Here is a 16,994-nt window from a genome sequence, read left to right as displayed (position 1 = left end):
AGAGGATACCTGGCTTTCTATCCAGATATGCCAACCATCTATTTAAATGCAGGAGAAATGATGGACATTTTTTACAATGGCCCAAATGTCCTAATAGGTTGAAGAAAAGAACACCTGTCTGGCTCATGTGCCTAGAGTTCAGAGGTGAAACTGTGGTTGCTGGATTTGAGAGTGGGCTGGGTGGGGATGGGTAGAAGGACAAGGGGGATTTGTTCCTCAGTTTTCAAGGTGTGCTGTATCAATTCCAAGCAGGGCTTCACACTTTACCCTTGGATGGGAGGGTTCTGAGGAATCCAGGATGGTGACTGGAAGACAAAGGTCAGGGACACCTGCTGCAGGCAGGGAGGCTGAGAAAGGCAACTGCCATGAAGTCAAGGGCAGATCTTAAGGATTCCAGGTCACTGAGCAACAGCTCTTTCTGCTACTTTAGTACCTACCAAAGGTGGCAGAAAGTCCAAAGGCAATTGGGCAGGTATTTGATTGTTCTCTAGACCGAATATCCAGGAGAGGAATAGGGTTTAAAAAGGAGAAACAGAGGCAAAATGGAAAATAATTGGAAGGAAAAAGAAAGTTCTATTTTGTAACTTTATCACTGGCCCCTGTATGAAGGTGGTAGATGCACAGGAAGCCCCTGCAAGAGTGGATGCTTGATTTACTCTCTCTTTTTCTCTTGCTTCCTAAATTACTTCTGGGACTGCCCAACTCTACCAAGCAGTATCCCTTACTTGAAAGTTTGCATTAGTGTACAAAAATAATTTTTAGCTTGTGTTTATTTGTAGCTGCCTTAACTTGTGCTTATATCCTTTCCTCTCTCTTGTGAACTAAGCAACTATGTTAAACATGGATGAGAGGTCTTCTAGGGATAGCTCATGAGTGTTGTGCTTGATTGAGTCAGTGGTGGCTCATTAAAAAACTGCCTCTGGCCTGAGTCAACACTTTGCTGCTGCTGCCATCTGGCTGAAGGGTGTCTCTTGGGCACAGCAACCATTTGGGTCTCAACACTCTATGGCTCTAGGGATGTCCACTGGATTACTTCCCAATAGTCAGGCTCAAAGTTTGGAGAGGCTTTAAGAGAGTCTGAACCCTAGGATTCTTTTTCTGGGCCACTGGTAAGCTGTTTAAATATTTCTCTGAATTATTATTATTGTTATTGTTGTTGTTGTTGTTATTATTATTATTATTATACTGGAGAGCAAATCCAAGGTCCTGTGCATGCTAGGCAAGCACTTTATCACCGAGCCACACCCCCACTCTACCTATCCCCCAATATTTATATTTTAGCTATCTCATTAATGCCTACAAAGAATTTGAGGTTTCTTTTTTTTTTTAAGTATACCAACACATTCAATTTGGAAAATATTGTGCTATTGGTCTCAATAAAAGATAACCATATGATATATCAACTATACTATCCTAATGTTTAAAGGTGGAACTCTAAATTGACATCTGTTTTTGGTGACTGGAAAAGTATTATTTGCCCAAGCCTCTTTCTTTCTTAAGCGTGTCCCTTTCTGGGTGTTAGTTAAGGACTGCTATCTGGAGACCTAAGTGCTTGAGAATTTACGAAGTGCTTGCATCCAGGAGTGAGATGCTGCTGTGCAAATGAAGAACACTTACTTTTCTCATTAGCATAGTAGTAGAAGAAGCCTCTGCTGACAACACACCATCGCTTCTGCCACTCAGAGCCGAAGAAACTATGATCTACACAGAACAGCAGTAGGAGACATAAATTCAGGTAACTACAATCACTGAAGAGTCCGTAAAATCCAACTACACACAGTCCAGCGTGTTATTGTTTTATTTCCCAGGTTAATGGACTGTAAAACCCTCCCTCTCACTCCCACAGGTTATCCCATATTGACTCAGAGTCCAGAGGACAAGCTCCGTTTAAGGTCCAAGTTCTAAACAGGGTTGCCTGCTCTGTGCCCTCCCAGCTGTCTTTTCATCTAGCTTCCTTTATATCTTTCAGGTTCTGATCTCATCCTGTCCTTTTCAAACTCTCCACAACATCTTTACGTGTTGCCTTTGACAAACCAGAATGATACTCCAGGCCATGGCCATGAGAAAGTTTTTTTTTTTTTCTTTTTTTGGGGGGGTGGTGCTAAACCAATTTGTCAGTTGAGTGGCAATCTTGGGACTTCAGTCCTAGTAGTTCCTATTCTATATTCTAATGGAATAAGTTTAAATAAAGATCAAGAGTTGGGCTTGTTGGAAATTTGGGAGTGTGCTGCTTTATGCATGATATAAAAGCTACGCTCTTAGTAAAACAGTTTCTCTACTATAGGAGCTCACTGAGAGATGAGAACAAAAATATCATTCATTCATTCAACAAGCTTTATTAAGCACCTGTTTGTAGCAGGCACTGCAAGTACAGGTATGAGCAGAACCTAATCAATCCCCATCCTGAGGGAGCTCCCAGTCTGCTAAAGATTCTGGCCATCTCTCTGCAGTCTACACATACTAACACCAGACTTCTTGTCTTTCCTCTCCTCGCATTAAGTTTATCATTTAATGAGTGACAGAGTCCACTAGACGTCTGTCAAGCACAGTGTTGGGCACAGAGAGGGTACCTGATCAGTTAACCTTTTTTTTTTTTTTTTCATCATTTCCCTTCCGGGAATGTTCTGCTGTCTCTGGGTTGGATCAATACCTTTGCTTTTCTTCTCTAAGTATCCTTGCTTGATGATGTTATCAAGTTCTTGAGCTCCTCTTATGACGTCTTCCATTCCTAAAAGGAACAACAGCAGAATGCTTTGTTGAAACCTGACAAAATTTCACTTAGTCTACTTTAGATAATTCACATTAATGACGGAGTATAAAGGGCAATTACCTAAACACAGCACAAAATAAAACATTTTCTATATGATTGGGGAAAAAGTTAATTTTCTCTCTTCCTAATTATATCTAATGCTAATATCACTTAAAATGATCTAAGCATACATTAATTTGTGACAAGGGAGGTAGCGTAACTATGTACTGATTGGCAGGAAAAGGACTCCAGGGAATTAAGAATTTGCTGTGGATATAAGCTACAAATTGGATAATCCACACTGAGATAATCAAAAGTCAAATGGCTAGTTATCAGCTCAGAGAAGACTTAATGACTGATAGATTCCACTATAAATGTGGTCACCTCAGAGGGGAAAATGAATATATTCATCTTTTTTCTTCTTTCTTCCTTTTTAAATAAATTTTAAAAAAACCCAGAAAGCCACTCTGTGAACATAAATTTTATTAAGTTCACACAAAGAAGGGCTATGCAAGGTGAACTTGGCAATAACTGCCAAATCTTGGTTTCTTTAAAGAATGGGAAGGAGTCTAAGGGTCCTTAAAGCCTTAACAAAAGAGAAGACCCTGGGATGGGGATGTGGCTCAGTGGTAGAGCACTTGCCTAGCATGTGTGAGGTACTGGGTTCGATTCTCAGCACCACATATAAATAAATAAAATAAAGGTCCATTGACAACTAAAAAAATTTAAAAAAATGAAATAAAAAGAAGACCCTGGAACTGACATCAGCCTTCAGTTGTATGCTGCTGACATTTGGCTTTCAACAGCCTCCTTAGGTACAAATTTATTGAAAAAATCAAGATGCTAATCCTTCTTCCTCCACAGGGTTTATCCTTATCCTATGGGGCAAAAGACTGAGGGAGGAGTTTATTCCTCAAAAATAAAATAAAACAAGACCCTCTCCCCCCCAAATTCTTTAAAGAATATAACCAACCCTCTGTCCCTTTTTCCCTCCCTCTTTTCCTTCCCTTTCTGTTTTGTGGCTCAGGATCAAAGCACAGGCTCTACCACTGAGCACACCCCCAGCCCAATTCCATATAAGAAAAATGAAAGGGAGTGGGCTAGCAGAATCTAAATATTTACTTGTTTTTTAATTCAAATCTCTTCTTTAAAAAAAGTTATAAAGCAAACCAAATACAAAAGAAAGTAAGTCACAATCACCATATGAATCAATCAGGCCATCTATATGCTATCTTGAGACTTTGAGGTGAAATGCTTTTTTCAATAAAACAATTGGCTTTTAAACATCTCCTACAGTGATCAACATTCACTCAGTGCTGGCTATGGGGTGGCACTTGGTTCAGTGCTTTACCCACTTTTTGTTTAAAGACTATTTATTTATTTTTGGTACTGGGGCTTGAACCCCAGGGCAGTTAACCACAGCCTCAGCCCCAATTCTTTTATTTTTGTTTTGAGACAGAGTCTGGCTAAATTGCCTAGAGTCTGAGGCTGGCCTAAAACTTGCAATCCTCCTGCCTCAGCCTCCTGATTTGCTGGGATTACAGGCACGTGGCCTACTGCACCTGGCTATTTTAAGACAATTTAAAATGCAGTTAGGATTACCTTTTGCTTCTAGGCTGTTTCAAGAATAGATCAGAGGAGCCTTTTTCTTTATCAGTATGCTTATGTGTCTCTTTATTCAATGGGTCCTTATTGTTAACTTCCTTGATCATAGACTATTTTCACTTTTATGTTATATAGTTTACAAAGGCTGTGGCTGCCGTAAATTCTTCTAGATGGGTCTCAGGGTGTGTGGATGAGATGAACCATACCAAAGGAAAGTTCATTTTTCTAGAATTCTTTCATTTATCCTACACCACTGAAAATTCTAATGTCCCTCTAAAAACATGCTCCAAGAAATAGCAGATTCTACTGGGGGTGGGACAATAGGTGAGGTGAGGACAGGATGGCGGAGTAGGCCCTTGAAGGAAAACTAATTTCTGAAGTACCGTGGAAAAATTGCTCCTGGAGACCTAAAATTTAAATGAAAGACACAGGGGATAGGATAAACAGGATCCCCTGAGCTTGGAGTTTCCATCTCTTCTCTCACAAGTTTTTCCTTCTTTTTTTTTTTTTTTTTCTTTTTAAAGGTCTTGTTAAACTTGGAGACACAGCTTCTTGTTGAAGATGCCAAGAATCTGAATCATAAAAGACATGTTAAATGTTCTATTAGAATTCAAACCTCCTTTTTTAATGCAAATCTAAATGCCATTTTATGGAACATCTATAATTATGAAAATGGGAAGACATTGCCTCGTGTGCGGGGAGAGTCTGTGAGTATGAATATTACATTAATGTGCCACACCAGCTCACTGATCCTGCTGGCAGGAGCATAAAAAATGCTTGAGTGAAACTTTTATTTAGATGTTAAGACTCCAGGCCCCAGCGGGGTGACAGAGACAGCCCCTGTGAGTTGCCATCAGAGAGAGAGCTTGAATTGAATTACCCAGGGGGGAGGAAGTAGTGATGAGCACTGCTTCGCTTATTTAATTTCATTTACTTTCAGTACATTATCAGCATGAGGCTTTTCTCTCCCCACCAACTGAAACCCAAGAATGTCACCACCAAGAAAACAAAGGCATAATACAGCAGAGATGCTTGAACTCCAAGTCACTAATTCTAGGACAGGAGGGATAGCACCATCCCCACCTTCTCTCCCCTATAGTCAATCTCAGTTTGCTAAAATTGGGCACTGAATGAATTGCTGAATTTTCTCAGTTGGTGGTTTACGAACAAGATTCTGAAGAGTAATAGAGTTGGAAATATTTTTAAAAAATATGATGTGTTTTTGTACGTAGTTAGTAAGATGTGTTATATTGTTCTCATCCTCATTAGAGGGAATTTGTATCAATGAACTCTGTTGCTTGGTTTCCCTGATGGGCTGTGGGAAAAAAATGGGATTATAGGCAATGTTTAGAATGGCTATGAAATAAAAAATAGGCAATCGAATGAAATCAGTCTCTATTCTATTGACTGTGTAGGCATCGTGGTGAGTACAATGACAGAGTTGTTCTCCATGTCAAGTTGACTCAGCTCAATCTCATTAGCTTCCTGATCTATCAGACAAATCCACACATGATGATGGGTAGCCATTGTGACCCTGAAGTCATCTCCTATTTCACTGTTAGCTCAGAGTCCTACTGATTAAGAACTGGTGGATGCACAAGTCCGGCCAGACCATGGGAAGATGAAGCAAGAGGAGTCTTATGTGCCTGGATCCACACCTACTGGCAAACAAACAGATCTGCCCAGAGCTACTTAATGTGTAGTAGAGAGTATGTAAATGCTTTGCAGGATGATATTAAAAATAAGAAGAACCCACAAACAATTTTAGAAGTTGCTATTTTAAGGCAAAAAAATATATTTAAGTATATAATTAAAAAAGAGCTTTTTGTTTATTTCCTGCAAAACGATATTATCACCATAATAAAAAACTAGAAATGATTTCAATTTACTGGGAATAAATGACCCTCTTGGATAAACCTAAGGGTGTATTACATTATATCAGCACAAACCAGAATTGTGTTAGTGTCATAATCTTTCTCTACCACTGTGCTTAACTAAATCTCTCAGAATAACCCATATAAAGAAAAGATTCACTTAGCTGAAGGATGTGGGCCATAAAGATAAGATCAACAGAGAGGTGTGTTACCCAGAAGTGATGGCCACCCAACTTCCATGGCAGATGAAGATAAAAGAAATTCTCAGACATCCTTCTCTCTTCATTCAGATTCCTTTAAACCCTTGAGTCCCACCCACACCCAACTCTGCAATAAAGAAAGACAGGATAGGATTCCATCTCTCAGCACTAAACATGACTCTTCAGTCAGCTATGCACGGCAACAACAATAGGGACCCTTTGGAGTGTGATACATTTCCATAAAGCAGTCAATAAAAAAAGACATGGGAGCTTATGTGAGTCACGGCCTATTTAACCAGCTGCGTTCTAGCCCACTGAGAAAAGAGAATTGGAGAAATCAGTTGGCAACGCCACAGCAAAAGGCTAATAGCACGGGAGGCCACACAATTTCCACTGCAAAAAGGCTGCACTCCCTGCAGAACAAGCTAGGTATCCACTACCTTCCTTATAGGCAGCTGCTAAATCAATCTGAAGAGAAAAATCAACGATTTTTAAAAACATCTTTTGTTCAATTCTTCCCCTGTTAAAATTGTGGACTTTTCCCATCATCTCCTTCCTTCCAGTTCAAGTTCTTTTCAACTGTTTAAAAAAATGAACAAACCAAACCAAGCCTGGAAACCAATAGCTATCAGAGCTAAATTTCAGGCAGGGTGAAGTTGGTAGGTTCCTTCATTAAAGTACCCATGTATAGAACCTGGGGATTTGGGTGGATGAGGTTGGAGAAAATATCATATTAGAAGGCTGAGAATAGTCAAGTTCCATTCTGCGATTCAAGTCACAGCAGCTATGTGCCCTTCTGCAGACTTGTGTGAAGACAGACACCTGCAAGATCTCAAATGTGTACAGGTGAAGAGGGTATTGCAGGTAGGGTGGGGTCAAGATAAGTTTCTCTTGTCTGATGGCTGTCTATCCCAAATTACTTCATTAAACTTTCTCTCCTTTGCTTTGGGTCTCCGTGACCTTCTTTATACATTCATTACTGTTTTTCCTGAGCTTCTTATTTTTTCCTTGGTTACTTTTTTGCCTTTTTCTCAATTTTCAGGAAGCAGTCAATAAATGATAGCCTGTTTGTGGTGTCTGGCAAGAATTGTGCATCCCTGTTACTAACAGGGGAGTTGGTTCAATGACTTCCTCTGTTAGTCCATTGGTGCAGGCTTGTATAATTCCTTAACTTCAATGGTTCTGCTTGATATTCACTTGGGTTGACACTTATTCAGCGTATTTTTCTGTCATTGTGCTTCATGTATGAAGGAATTTAGATAAATGCATATAAGGTGAAAAATTCTAAATCATTACTAATAGACTTAGGATTTAAAAGACTCAAAGATTCAGAAGCCACTCAGATGACTTTAAACTCACTGAATAGAACTGTTCATGGAGAAAAAAAGTCTAACAGCAGATGAAAGGAAAGGAGTGAACATCACATACTTAATCAAGTCCTTGAGCAAGCTGTGATGTAAGGAGCTAGGAAACAAGACAAGTGTAATTGGAACTAGACTGAAGGATGTCACAAAATGGTAGAAACAACACAATCTTAATTAGCAAACCAACTCTGAAGACAACATTTAGGAGATCGTGACGGATCAAGTTGCTCCTAAAATTTTTTTCAAGGTCTTTAAAAACATCAGTTAATCCAGGTAACAGACCAAATAGTATATTTTAAAAAATTGTGGAAGAAATCTTGTTATACTGAGGATAAAGAAAAATCATCATAGTTTTTAGCCGGGGTGGGGGTGGGAGACAGGTTAATTGAGGAAAAGAGTAATTGAAAACTAACATAATTTTAAAAAATTTTGTAGTTGTAGATGGACAGAGTGCCTTTATTTTATTTGTTTATTTTATGTGGTGCTGAGGATCGAACCCAGTATCCCACATATGCTAGGCAAGCGCTCTGCCACTAAGCCACAGCCACAGCCCTAAAAACTAACATTTTATTTTATTTATTATTTTTTAAAATATTTATTTTTTTAGAAGTAGTTGGACACTATACCTTTATTTTTTTAAATTTATTTTTATGTGGTGCTGAGGATGGAACCCAGGGCCTCGCACGTGTTAGACGAGCGCTCTACTGCTGAGCCACAACCCCAGCCCCCAAACTAACATATTTTAATTAAAAGAATTAAAAAAAAACCCTAATAGGTTTTAACTAGAATTTTACTAAGCATTCTAACATCTTGTTGGTGTTCCACAATAGCCCTATGAAGCATATATCATCATCAACTTCATCTAATGGACAAGCAATAATGAAATTCCATGACTTGCTCAGCAGGAAAAGTTCACACTCTTTCCCACACCCTGAACTAAGCTAGGTTGCCAGCTTGGGCAACTTAAGGCCACCCAGAAGTAGACGAGAAAAGAGAGTTTCCCCACCTCCCTCCCTCCCAAAAGAACCCCCATGTTTGGAAGAAGAAACAGACATAATGCATGGTTATTCTAATACTCAATGTCCAAAAAATACTTTCCTCTATTTCTTATTTACTTTGTTAATAAATCTACTTACTGACCCATCCATGGGATTGCTTTCTAAGATAGGTCTATGTGAAATCCAAGAGGTCAAGATATACAGAGTAAAATAAAAGAAAGTCTCAGCATGCAATAAGAGGGTGCACAGTTAGGAAAATCTAAGAGGAGCAACCTGGAGCTCTCAAAAATTGCTGGACTCCTAGGTCTTATATAAGATCTCTTCTTATGAAGAGTGATATCTAGGAAACAGAAAAGAATTAAAAGAATAAATTATCATGACACATTGCTGAGGCTGGTCTTGAACTTGCGATTCTCCTGTCTCAGCCTCCTGAGTCAATGGGATTATAGGCGTGTGCTACTGCGCCTGGCTTGGCATCACTTTTTAAAAAAATATATTTATTTATTTATTCTAATTAGGTATACATAGCTGCAGAATTCATTTTGATTCATTGTACACAAATGCAGCACAACTTTTTCATTTCTCTGGTATACATGATGTAGCGTCCCACCATACATGCAGTCAATTGAGTGCCTAGGATAATGATGTCCATCTCATTCCACCATCTTTCCTGCCCTCATGCTCCCTCCCCGCCTCTCCCTCCTTGGCATCACTTTTTAATTGGCTCTTCTTCTACTTGTCCAATAAAATGGAGCTAGAAGCCATCTTTCTCAAACACAAATCTGGTCATATCACATTCCTGCTTAAAGTCTTTGCTGATTCTCCACTACCAATAGGATGAAACTTTCCACCATACAAACACTTTAAAATACTCAATCCACTCTACTTTCCAGTTTCATTTCCCAACCTCCTCACCTCCCAGTCCGCCAGCAACAGCAAGTAACAGTCTTTGCTTTCTGGAGCGTGCCATGCACTTGACATCACTGGGGCTTTGCTCATACTTGCTCCTGTTTGAAATTTTTTTCTCTACTCCCATTTTCTGAGTAGGGAGACTCAGTCCAATGTCTCATCCTCTCTCAATCTTCCTCTGGTTTCTCCATATAGAATTATATGCTCTTTCTTCTGTATTCTAATAACATTTTCTACAGAACATTTTTATAGGTCAGTGAAGGCTCCCAGGGACCTAATCCTTCTCCCCAAACACTCTCCACTCTTGCTTCCTTGCTGGGGTTTAGTATGACCTTAGTGACCATGGAAGGCTGTCAGATGTCTCAAACAAAGAAACAGAAAAGGGGCTGTTCCTGGGAAAGGGGATGTAGCTGTGGGCTGGGGTACAACAGGACAGAAGGGAGGAGGGTGAACATGTTGAATCTTCTGTTGAATCTTGAATTCACAGGAAAAGAGATGACACCATGAAAGAAATTAAGTGGACAAAACATTGGTGTCTGGATAGGAATGGGGGGTAGGGAACACACACAAAAATCTATGCCTATGGGAATGTGCCAGGATTTGTATGACAACTGTTTAAGTAAAAAGAGTGAAAATTAGATGGAGCAGTGGACTGGACCATGTGAATAACACAGACATCACAAGACAGGGCTGTTATTTAATTAGTTGTTGAACCGGCATGGGATTAAGAGGGATCCTTTTCTAAAATACACACAGGAAACCGTAAGGAGTTTGGTGCTTATTATTTAATTTCTTGAAGCCTAAAGAAAAACTGCCAGTGGGAAATCTGGTCCCTTTCATAGAGGGCAGTACAATTCATTATTCACATACCTGTTTCTCTCTATCCCCAGGGGCCTGGTACACACAGTAGGTGCCCGACAAATATTTGTTAAAAGGAACTGAAACCACTTCCAGCCTAATGGGACTTGTGGTCTAAGGCGGCAATATGGGGTGAATATTTGCTAGATAAATCATTTTCACCCGAGTCACAGGTAGTAATTTTTGTTTTGTTGTATATTTACTACTTTAATTTAGGGCTGGTAATATGAAATAAAAAAAAGTTTTAAAAAAAGGTGGGGGGAAGGATTTAGCCAAGAGAAGAAGATGAAGGAAGAGGGAGTATTGATGTTGGGAGGAAGAGAAGCACTGAGAATCACAGGAAAGGGGCTAGGGGTATTTGGGGGAAAAAACAAAAACAAAAACCCATAAACCTTAACTAGAGAGAACTTTGTCTCTGAATCCTGTTTCATAGCCTGATTGGGACACCAGTTCTCATTACCTTGGAAATTATCTATCTTCAGGAAAGCGTTACAGGATGGTGTAGAGGGCAGAGGGGACTGAATCAAATTTGAACAAACGAATAACCAACTACTCTTCAGGAAAAGGCTGTTGATAGCAATTTCTGAGTCATCAGCTTTAAGTGGTGGAGAACTTGGCCTCTTGTAGTGTTGCCTTGTCTTGTTCTTTGATTTCCCTTCCTGAGAACTGGCACTTTCTTGTTGAACCTCCAGAGGTACATGAGTTTGCATGCTGTATGTGAATACCCTGTGTGTCTGCGCCTGTATGCCACAGACGGTGACCCCATGGGGATTCATCTCACGATCTCTTTCTCTGTCTTCCTTACTCTCCAAAGCAGAAGATTTCAAGAAGGAATGGAGTGATCATAATTTTGCCGTCTCCACCCTTCTCCATGGCTCTCCACTAAGACATTTAGATATCATCAGAGCACTCACTGCATGGAGAAAACTTTTAAAGCAAACAAAGCAGAAAATAAAAAAGAAGACTCAGGAACTAATTATTGTGATTCTCTGGGGGTATTTCAGGGTGGGTGATCTAATGAGAACTCTCACACCCCATCAGGAAGACTTGATGGGAAAGCAATGATCTTAGCAGTGTGGCTTTGACCTGGTATGTATCATCTACTGGACAAAGGGCCACTCTCCTGCCAAACCTCACTCCCAGACAGCTCTCTGGGTGTTTCTGTATGGCAGTATGGGCTCCAAGACAGAAAAAAAAAAATGGTGTCAGCTATGATAAGGTGCCTTTGGGGCAAAAACCACCATCCCCTTTGTGAAGTTACAAATGTGAGATTTAAAAAAATCTTTCTGGATTATTCTGTTTGATCTGACAAAACTCAAGCAAGTTTGAATTAAGTTGAACTTTGCAAGGAAAAAAAAATAGAAGGGGAAAATGAGGGTGATGTTTCTAGACCCAAAAGTTTCCAACCAAATCACCAAGTCTGTAATTGCAAAATAAAAACACTAAATCTCAATATCTATTTGCACAGCTCATTAACTAAGGGCTCACACTCAGCAAATGGGGGGGGGGGCTAGAAAAGAAGAAGAAGGAGAAAAAACTTCAATGCTAAATATGTTTCAAAAGTTACTAAAGGAGACCCATCCTTCCCCAGGATCTAAACTAGGTCCTGCCACAGTCTGCTACGCTGTGGTTGGACACATCTGTCTGTCTGTCTGCCTTTATTTCTTATTTAGAAGCAGCACATCCAGATGAGGCAAAGCATCTTTTGTCAGACCACGCGGGGAGAAAGAGAACATTTCTTTTCCCACTGAACATTATGAACGTTACGGCAGGCACTCGACCTGTTCTGCTACTGGGACAACATGATTTACAACGTGAAAAGGGAAAACCTAAATCACCAAGTAATGAAAACATTAAAGTTAATGCATCACAAGTGAGGAATTTATTACCATTAACTCCAATAAACAGTTATAAAACACTCGTCCTTTCCTGTCCATGCACAGGGACACAGACCCTGGACTTCATTAAGCTCAACTTTCTTTTCTTCTTCACTAGACCAGTCATGTGTGTTTGAACCAACCACCATTTATTGTTAAGTGGACTGGTTCATTTTCCAGAACTGTAGAAAGCTGAAGGCACATCCATTTTGCTTCACGGCACTTGGTATAGACGGATGAAATAGCAAAGTTTGGAAGACATGCAGCTCAGAATTGCTATATAAGTTTATTTAAAGTCCCTAAAATGTATGTCTGACAAAAGCAGAGTAGCTCTTCCGAGCAGCCCTTCTCGGAAGAGGGCATATAAGTAATAACGCCTGGTGGAGAGGGTGGCATATTAGATGCCAACGCACGTCTGGTGCATTTAGTCGGATAATTTTTCCCTTGTTATTGTTTGGAATAGCACCTTAGAAGCCTGAGATGGAAACCATTTCCTTCTAACATTTTTCTCTGTCACAGGGGCATACCAGTTTATGACCTTAAGGTTGTTCATGAACAAAAGAGGCTGCACACACATATTGGATGGCTAAGGTAGATTGGTTCTGGATTCATTTGTTTTTTGAGGAAAAAAAAAAGAACTAAGGTGTCTTTTTGGAAAGCCAACTGTAATTGTGGAATTGCTTGGATGTTATAAAGCAGAGAGGTGAGCCAACATGAAATTCAGGCTTTCCTGACCAGAGTTACAACAGTCACATGTTACAGTGATACTTTATGTTGGGGGAGCACTTCAGTGCCTCTACATGCCCTCATGTATGGCACCTCCTGGTTTCTGACATGGTTAGAAAGGCCTCACCAGTTCAGCCTGCAGCAGCTGGAGCCAAGGCTCACACAATAATATGGAGGAAGAACTAAGGTGTAAACTCATATTTTTTTTTTTTTCCTGAAACTCCAAATCCAGTATTGTTTTTTGCTACACCACACTACATAAACATCACTTAAAAAGACTGCTGCAGTCAAAACTATAAAATCAAGATGAGGAATGTTTTCATTCTTTATTTCTCAATCCAAATTTCATGGTTTTTAGGAACTCTACTCTGCTAAGAATGGTTACAGGAAAAAATGAGAGTCATTATGCCTGGAAGGCATCCAGGATGTTCAGCTCTGAAATGGGACCTGACTTTTGACAAGACCAGAGAAGAGGTTATCCTCCTGCATGAGACTTGAAGGGATATTTAGCTCTAGCCACTGAGTGGAGTTGCTGGGCCGATCATGGGCCAAACTGTAAAGCACATGAAAGGAGGGGCTGGAGAGGCTCTGATGCAGGATCATATCTCACAAAACCAAAGCCAAAGTTTCCATAAGACCAACTGCTAAAATGTAGCATGATGCAATAAGGTAATAATACTTATCAAGGAAATTCTCCCAAGTGTTATGTCATCATTTATTTTAGTATCCCATAAGTACGCTACCTAGGGGAGAACTCTAGATGGAACAGTTAAAGGACTCTCAGCAGTGACAGAGCAAATAAGCCAGCCAATCATTTCACTGATGGGGAACTTAATACCCAGCCTAGCAGCTAGGTCCAGTTAGCCAACTGGACTCATCTGAGGTAAGATGACCAATTTGTTGTAGAGTGGAGAAGAGAATCAGGTTTTCTGACTCCAGCATGTCAGTCTTTTACTCCCATCATATGGCAATGATCCTTCTCCAATCCTGGGATGGAGGATTAATTTCTATAGGCGAATTAAACCAGAAAGGTATGAAATCTTGGGACACAAAGTTCAGTGGAGAGTAAGAAGCCATACCAAGAAGAGGTGAATTAAGTTAAAGTCCATGTACTGAATATGGGGACTTCTGCTTTTCTTTTGCTGCTAGGCTCCAAGAACCCTGCTAGTCATATATGATGACGCCATTAGGGGTTAGATACATGGATCCTTCTGTGGAAATAATGAATGGCTTGAGAGAAAAGATCTACACATACTGATGTTTAGGATACCCCAAGCAAAATGATTGGGTGCCCCCATCACTCTAAACTTTAGACTGTAAGTAAATCCTATCTGTTGATAAATCTAATCTTGATGCATAGGCAATCTGCTTTTGAGTGGCTTACTTCCCCCACCCATCCCAGTTCTGGGGAGTCTACCATTGAGCTACATCCTCAGACTTTTCTATTTTATTTATTTTTAAAATTTGAAACAGGGCTTCACTAAGTTGACAAGGCCAGTCTAGAACTTGCAGTCCTCCTGCCTCAGCCTCCCTAGTCACTGGGATTACAGGCTTGCACCAATGCACCCAGCGAGTGCTTTGATTTTTAAATATGAGCAGGCACCTAAGGATCACCAGACATTTGCAGAAAGTCCAACGTAAAAGATAAAGACCAAAGTATACAGCAGAACCAAAAGAACTTGGGGAAATAGAGTCAATTTAGGGAGCAGAAAAGAGAATTTATATATACAAAGAGCAAACAAACAAAAGATCATTAACATTCCTAAAGGGATGAAGAGACATTGTAGCCATGAAAAAGAAGGCTTAGCCAGGGACAATCAGAGAACAAAAACAGATAACTGGAAATTAAATATATGGCAGCCAAAATTTAAAACTAAATCAACAGGTGAACTGGAAGATAAAATTGAGTCTATCTTTAATAGGGCAAAAAAGAGCAAGAAAAGAAACTCCCCCAAAGACAATAAATATTAGATCATAGAAAACAAAACCAAGGAAATGATCAAACAAACAATAAAAAATTTCAAATGAAGGCTATGTCTTCTAATTGAAAGGGTCCTCCAGAAACCCAGCCGGTGAAGAAAGAGACTCACACCTTATGTGTCACTGTGAAATTTCAGAACACAATGGATAAGGAGAAGATCATAAAAGTTTCTGAATCATGGGGAAAAAAAGGCTATATCAAAAGAATCAAGAACCAGAATGGCATTGAACTTCTCTATAGCAGTGCTAGAAACCAATGAAGCCAAACTTTCCAAAGTCTAGGGCAAAATGATTTCCACCAGCATTCTTACATACAAACGACCAGTCAAGGGTAATGGTAGAATAAAGAGGTTGTCAAGAAATTGAACTCCCAGGCAGCCTTTCTCAGGATGCCACCAAAATTTATGCTCCATTAAAATGAGGGAGTCCACTAAGAAGGAAGGTGATACTGGATCCCAAAGGTGGGGTTCTGACAAAAGAAAGTGATAAAGAGAGATGCTTCAAGAACATAGTGGAACTGATGAATCATCTGATGTGTTTGGCCATGAGGAAAACAGTCATCAGAGGAATCTTACAATTCTGCCACAAAGTTTGGGAGGATTTAGAAATGGTGATTAAGAAAACTAATGACATGAAAAAGCCAGGGCATTTGCCAACTCCAGGAAAAGCAAGAAATAAAGTGTAATTATACAACTTCATGAGAGTTGACAGTAAATAATATTTACATAGTTAAAATAATGTGTGTCTTGGGGCTGGCTTATGGCTCAAGGGTAGAGCACTTGCCTTGCACATGTGAGACACTGGGTTTGATCCTCAGCACCATATAAAAAATAAATAAACAAAATAAAGTTATGTGTTCATCTACAACTAAAAATATTTTAAAAAATAATGTATGTGTTGAATACTGATTAACTAAAAATCATTATATAATTCCATGGGGAAGATGAAGTAAAGAGAAGTGAGGGTAAGGTTGGGATTGAGGTGATAATTCCTTCTTTGTATAATGTGAAATAAATAATGTCTGAAATTGATACATTAAAAACAGCTGTTGGGGCTGGAATTGTGGCTCAGCAGTAGAGCGCTCTCCTAGGATGGGCGGGACCCGGGTTCGGTTCTCAGCACCATATAAAAAGTAAAGGCATTGTGTTGTGTCCATCTACAAAAAAGATTAATTCTCTCTCTCTCTCTCTCTCTCTCTCTCTCTCTCTCTCTAAAATAAAACAGCTGAATAGTCATATTACTTAGAAATATGAAAGGTACCTACCAGAATAGATAAAAGAATTGAAGCAAGAATGGAAAGAGATCACCTCTGAAGATCAGAACTCCAAGTTTGGGAAGAAGTGGCTCCTTGTGTTACTATTTGATTTTTTTTATACCTCTATTTATTTATTTATTTTTATGTGGTGCTGAACTCAGGGCCTTGCACGTGCTAGGCGAGCGATCTACTGCTGAGCCACAACCCCAGCCCTGATTTTTTTAAAATATTGTTTTTAGACATTGATTGGCCTTTATTTTGTTCATTTATTTATATGCAATTCTGAGAATCCAACCCATAGCCTCACACTTGCTAGGCAAGCGCCGTACCACTGAGCCACAACCCCAGCTCCACTATTTGATTTTTTTTTAAGAACTGTGCATCTACATTGTTTTCATAAAAGTAAAAATAATTGGAATATGGAAAAGTAGATTTACAACTATTTTATAGCAAAGCTACATGTCTCCATATTTACATGATGATGTCCATTCTGAATGGCAGATTATAGAAAACTCCTAAGCTTAGTCTGTAACCAAGAAATCTAGAAAAGAAAGAAGAAATCAATGTAGAATAAAGATAAACAATTTCGTTTAATACAC

General features: G+C 39.5%; 1 protein-coding gene across 1 annotated transcript in view; it reads right to left on the bottom strand.

Moving 5' to 3' along the window:
* Nucleotides 1-16,994, bottom strand: part of Skap1 (src kinase associated phosphoprotein 1) — a 278,274-nt gene that overhangs the window by 45,417 nt on the left and 215,863 nt on the right. The window contains exons 5-6 of the mRNA XM_027924587.2: nt 2,651-2,728; nt 1,618-1,701 (exon numbers count right to left, since the gene is read on the bottom strand). Of these exons, the coding sequence (XP_027780388.1) occupies nt 1,618-1,701; nt 2,651-2,728 (162 nt within the window). The remainder of the gene's footprint in view (nt 1-1,617; nt 1,702-2,650; nt 2,729-16,994) is intronic.

This window comes from Marmota flaviventris, chromosome 17 (genome assembly GCF_047511675.1).
Source record: "Marmota flaviventris isolate mMarFla1 chromosome 17, mMarFla1.hap1, whole genome shotgun sequence".
NCBI classification, from domain to species: domain Eukaryota; kingdom Metazoa; phylum Chordata; class Mammalia; order Rodentia; family Sciuridae; genus Marmota; species Marmota flaviventris.
Note: the sequence above shows the minus strand (reverse complement) of the source record. Positions and strands in the feature narration are given on the sequence as shown.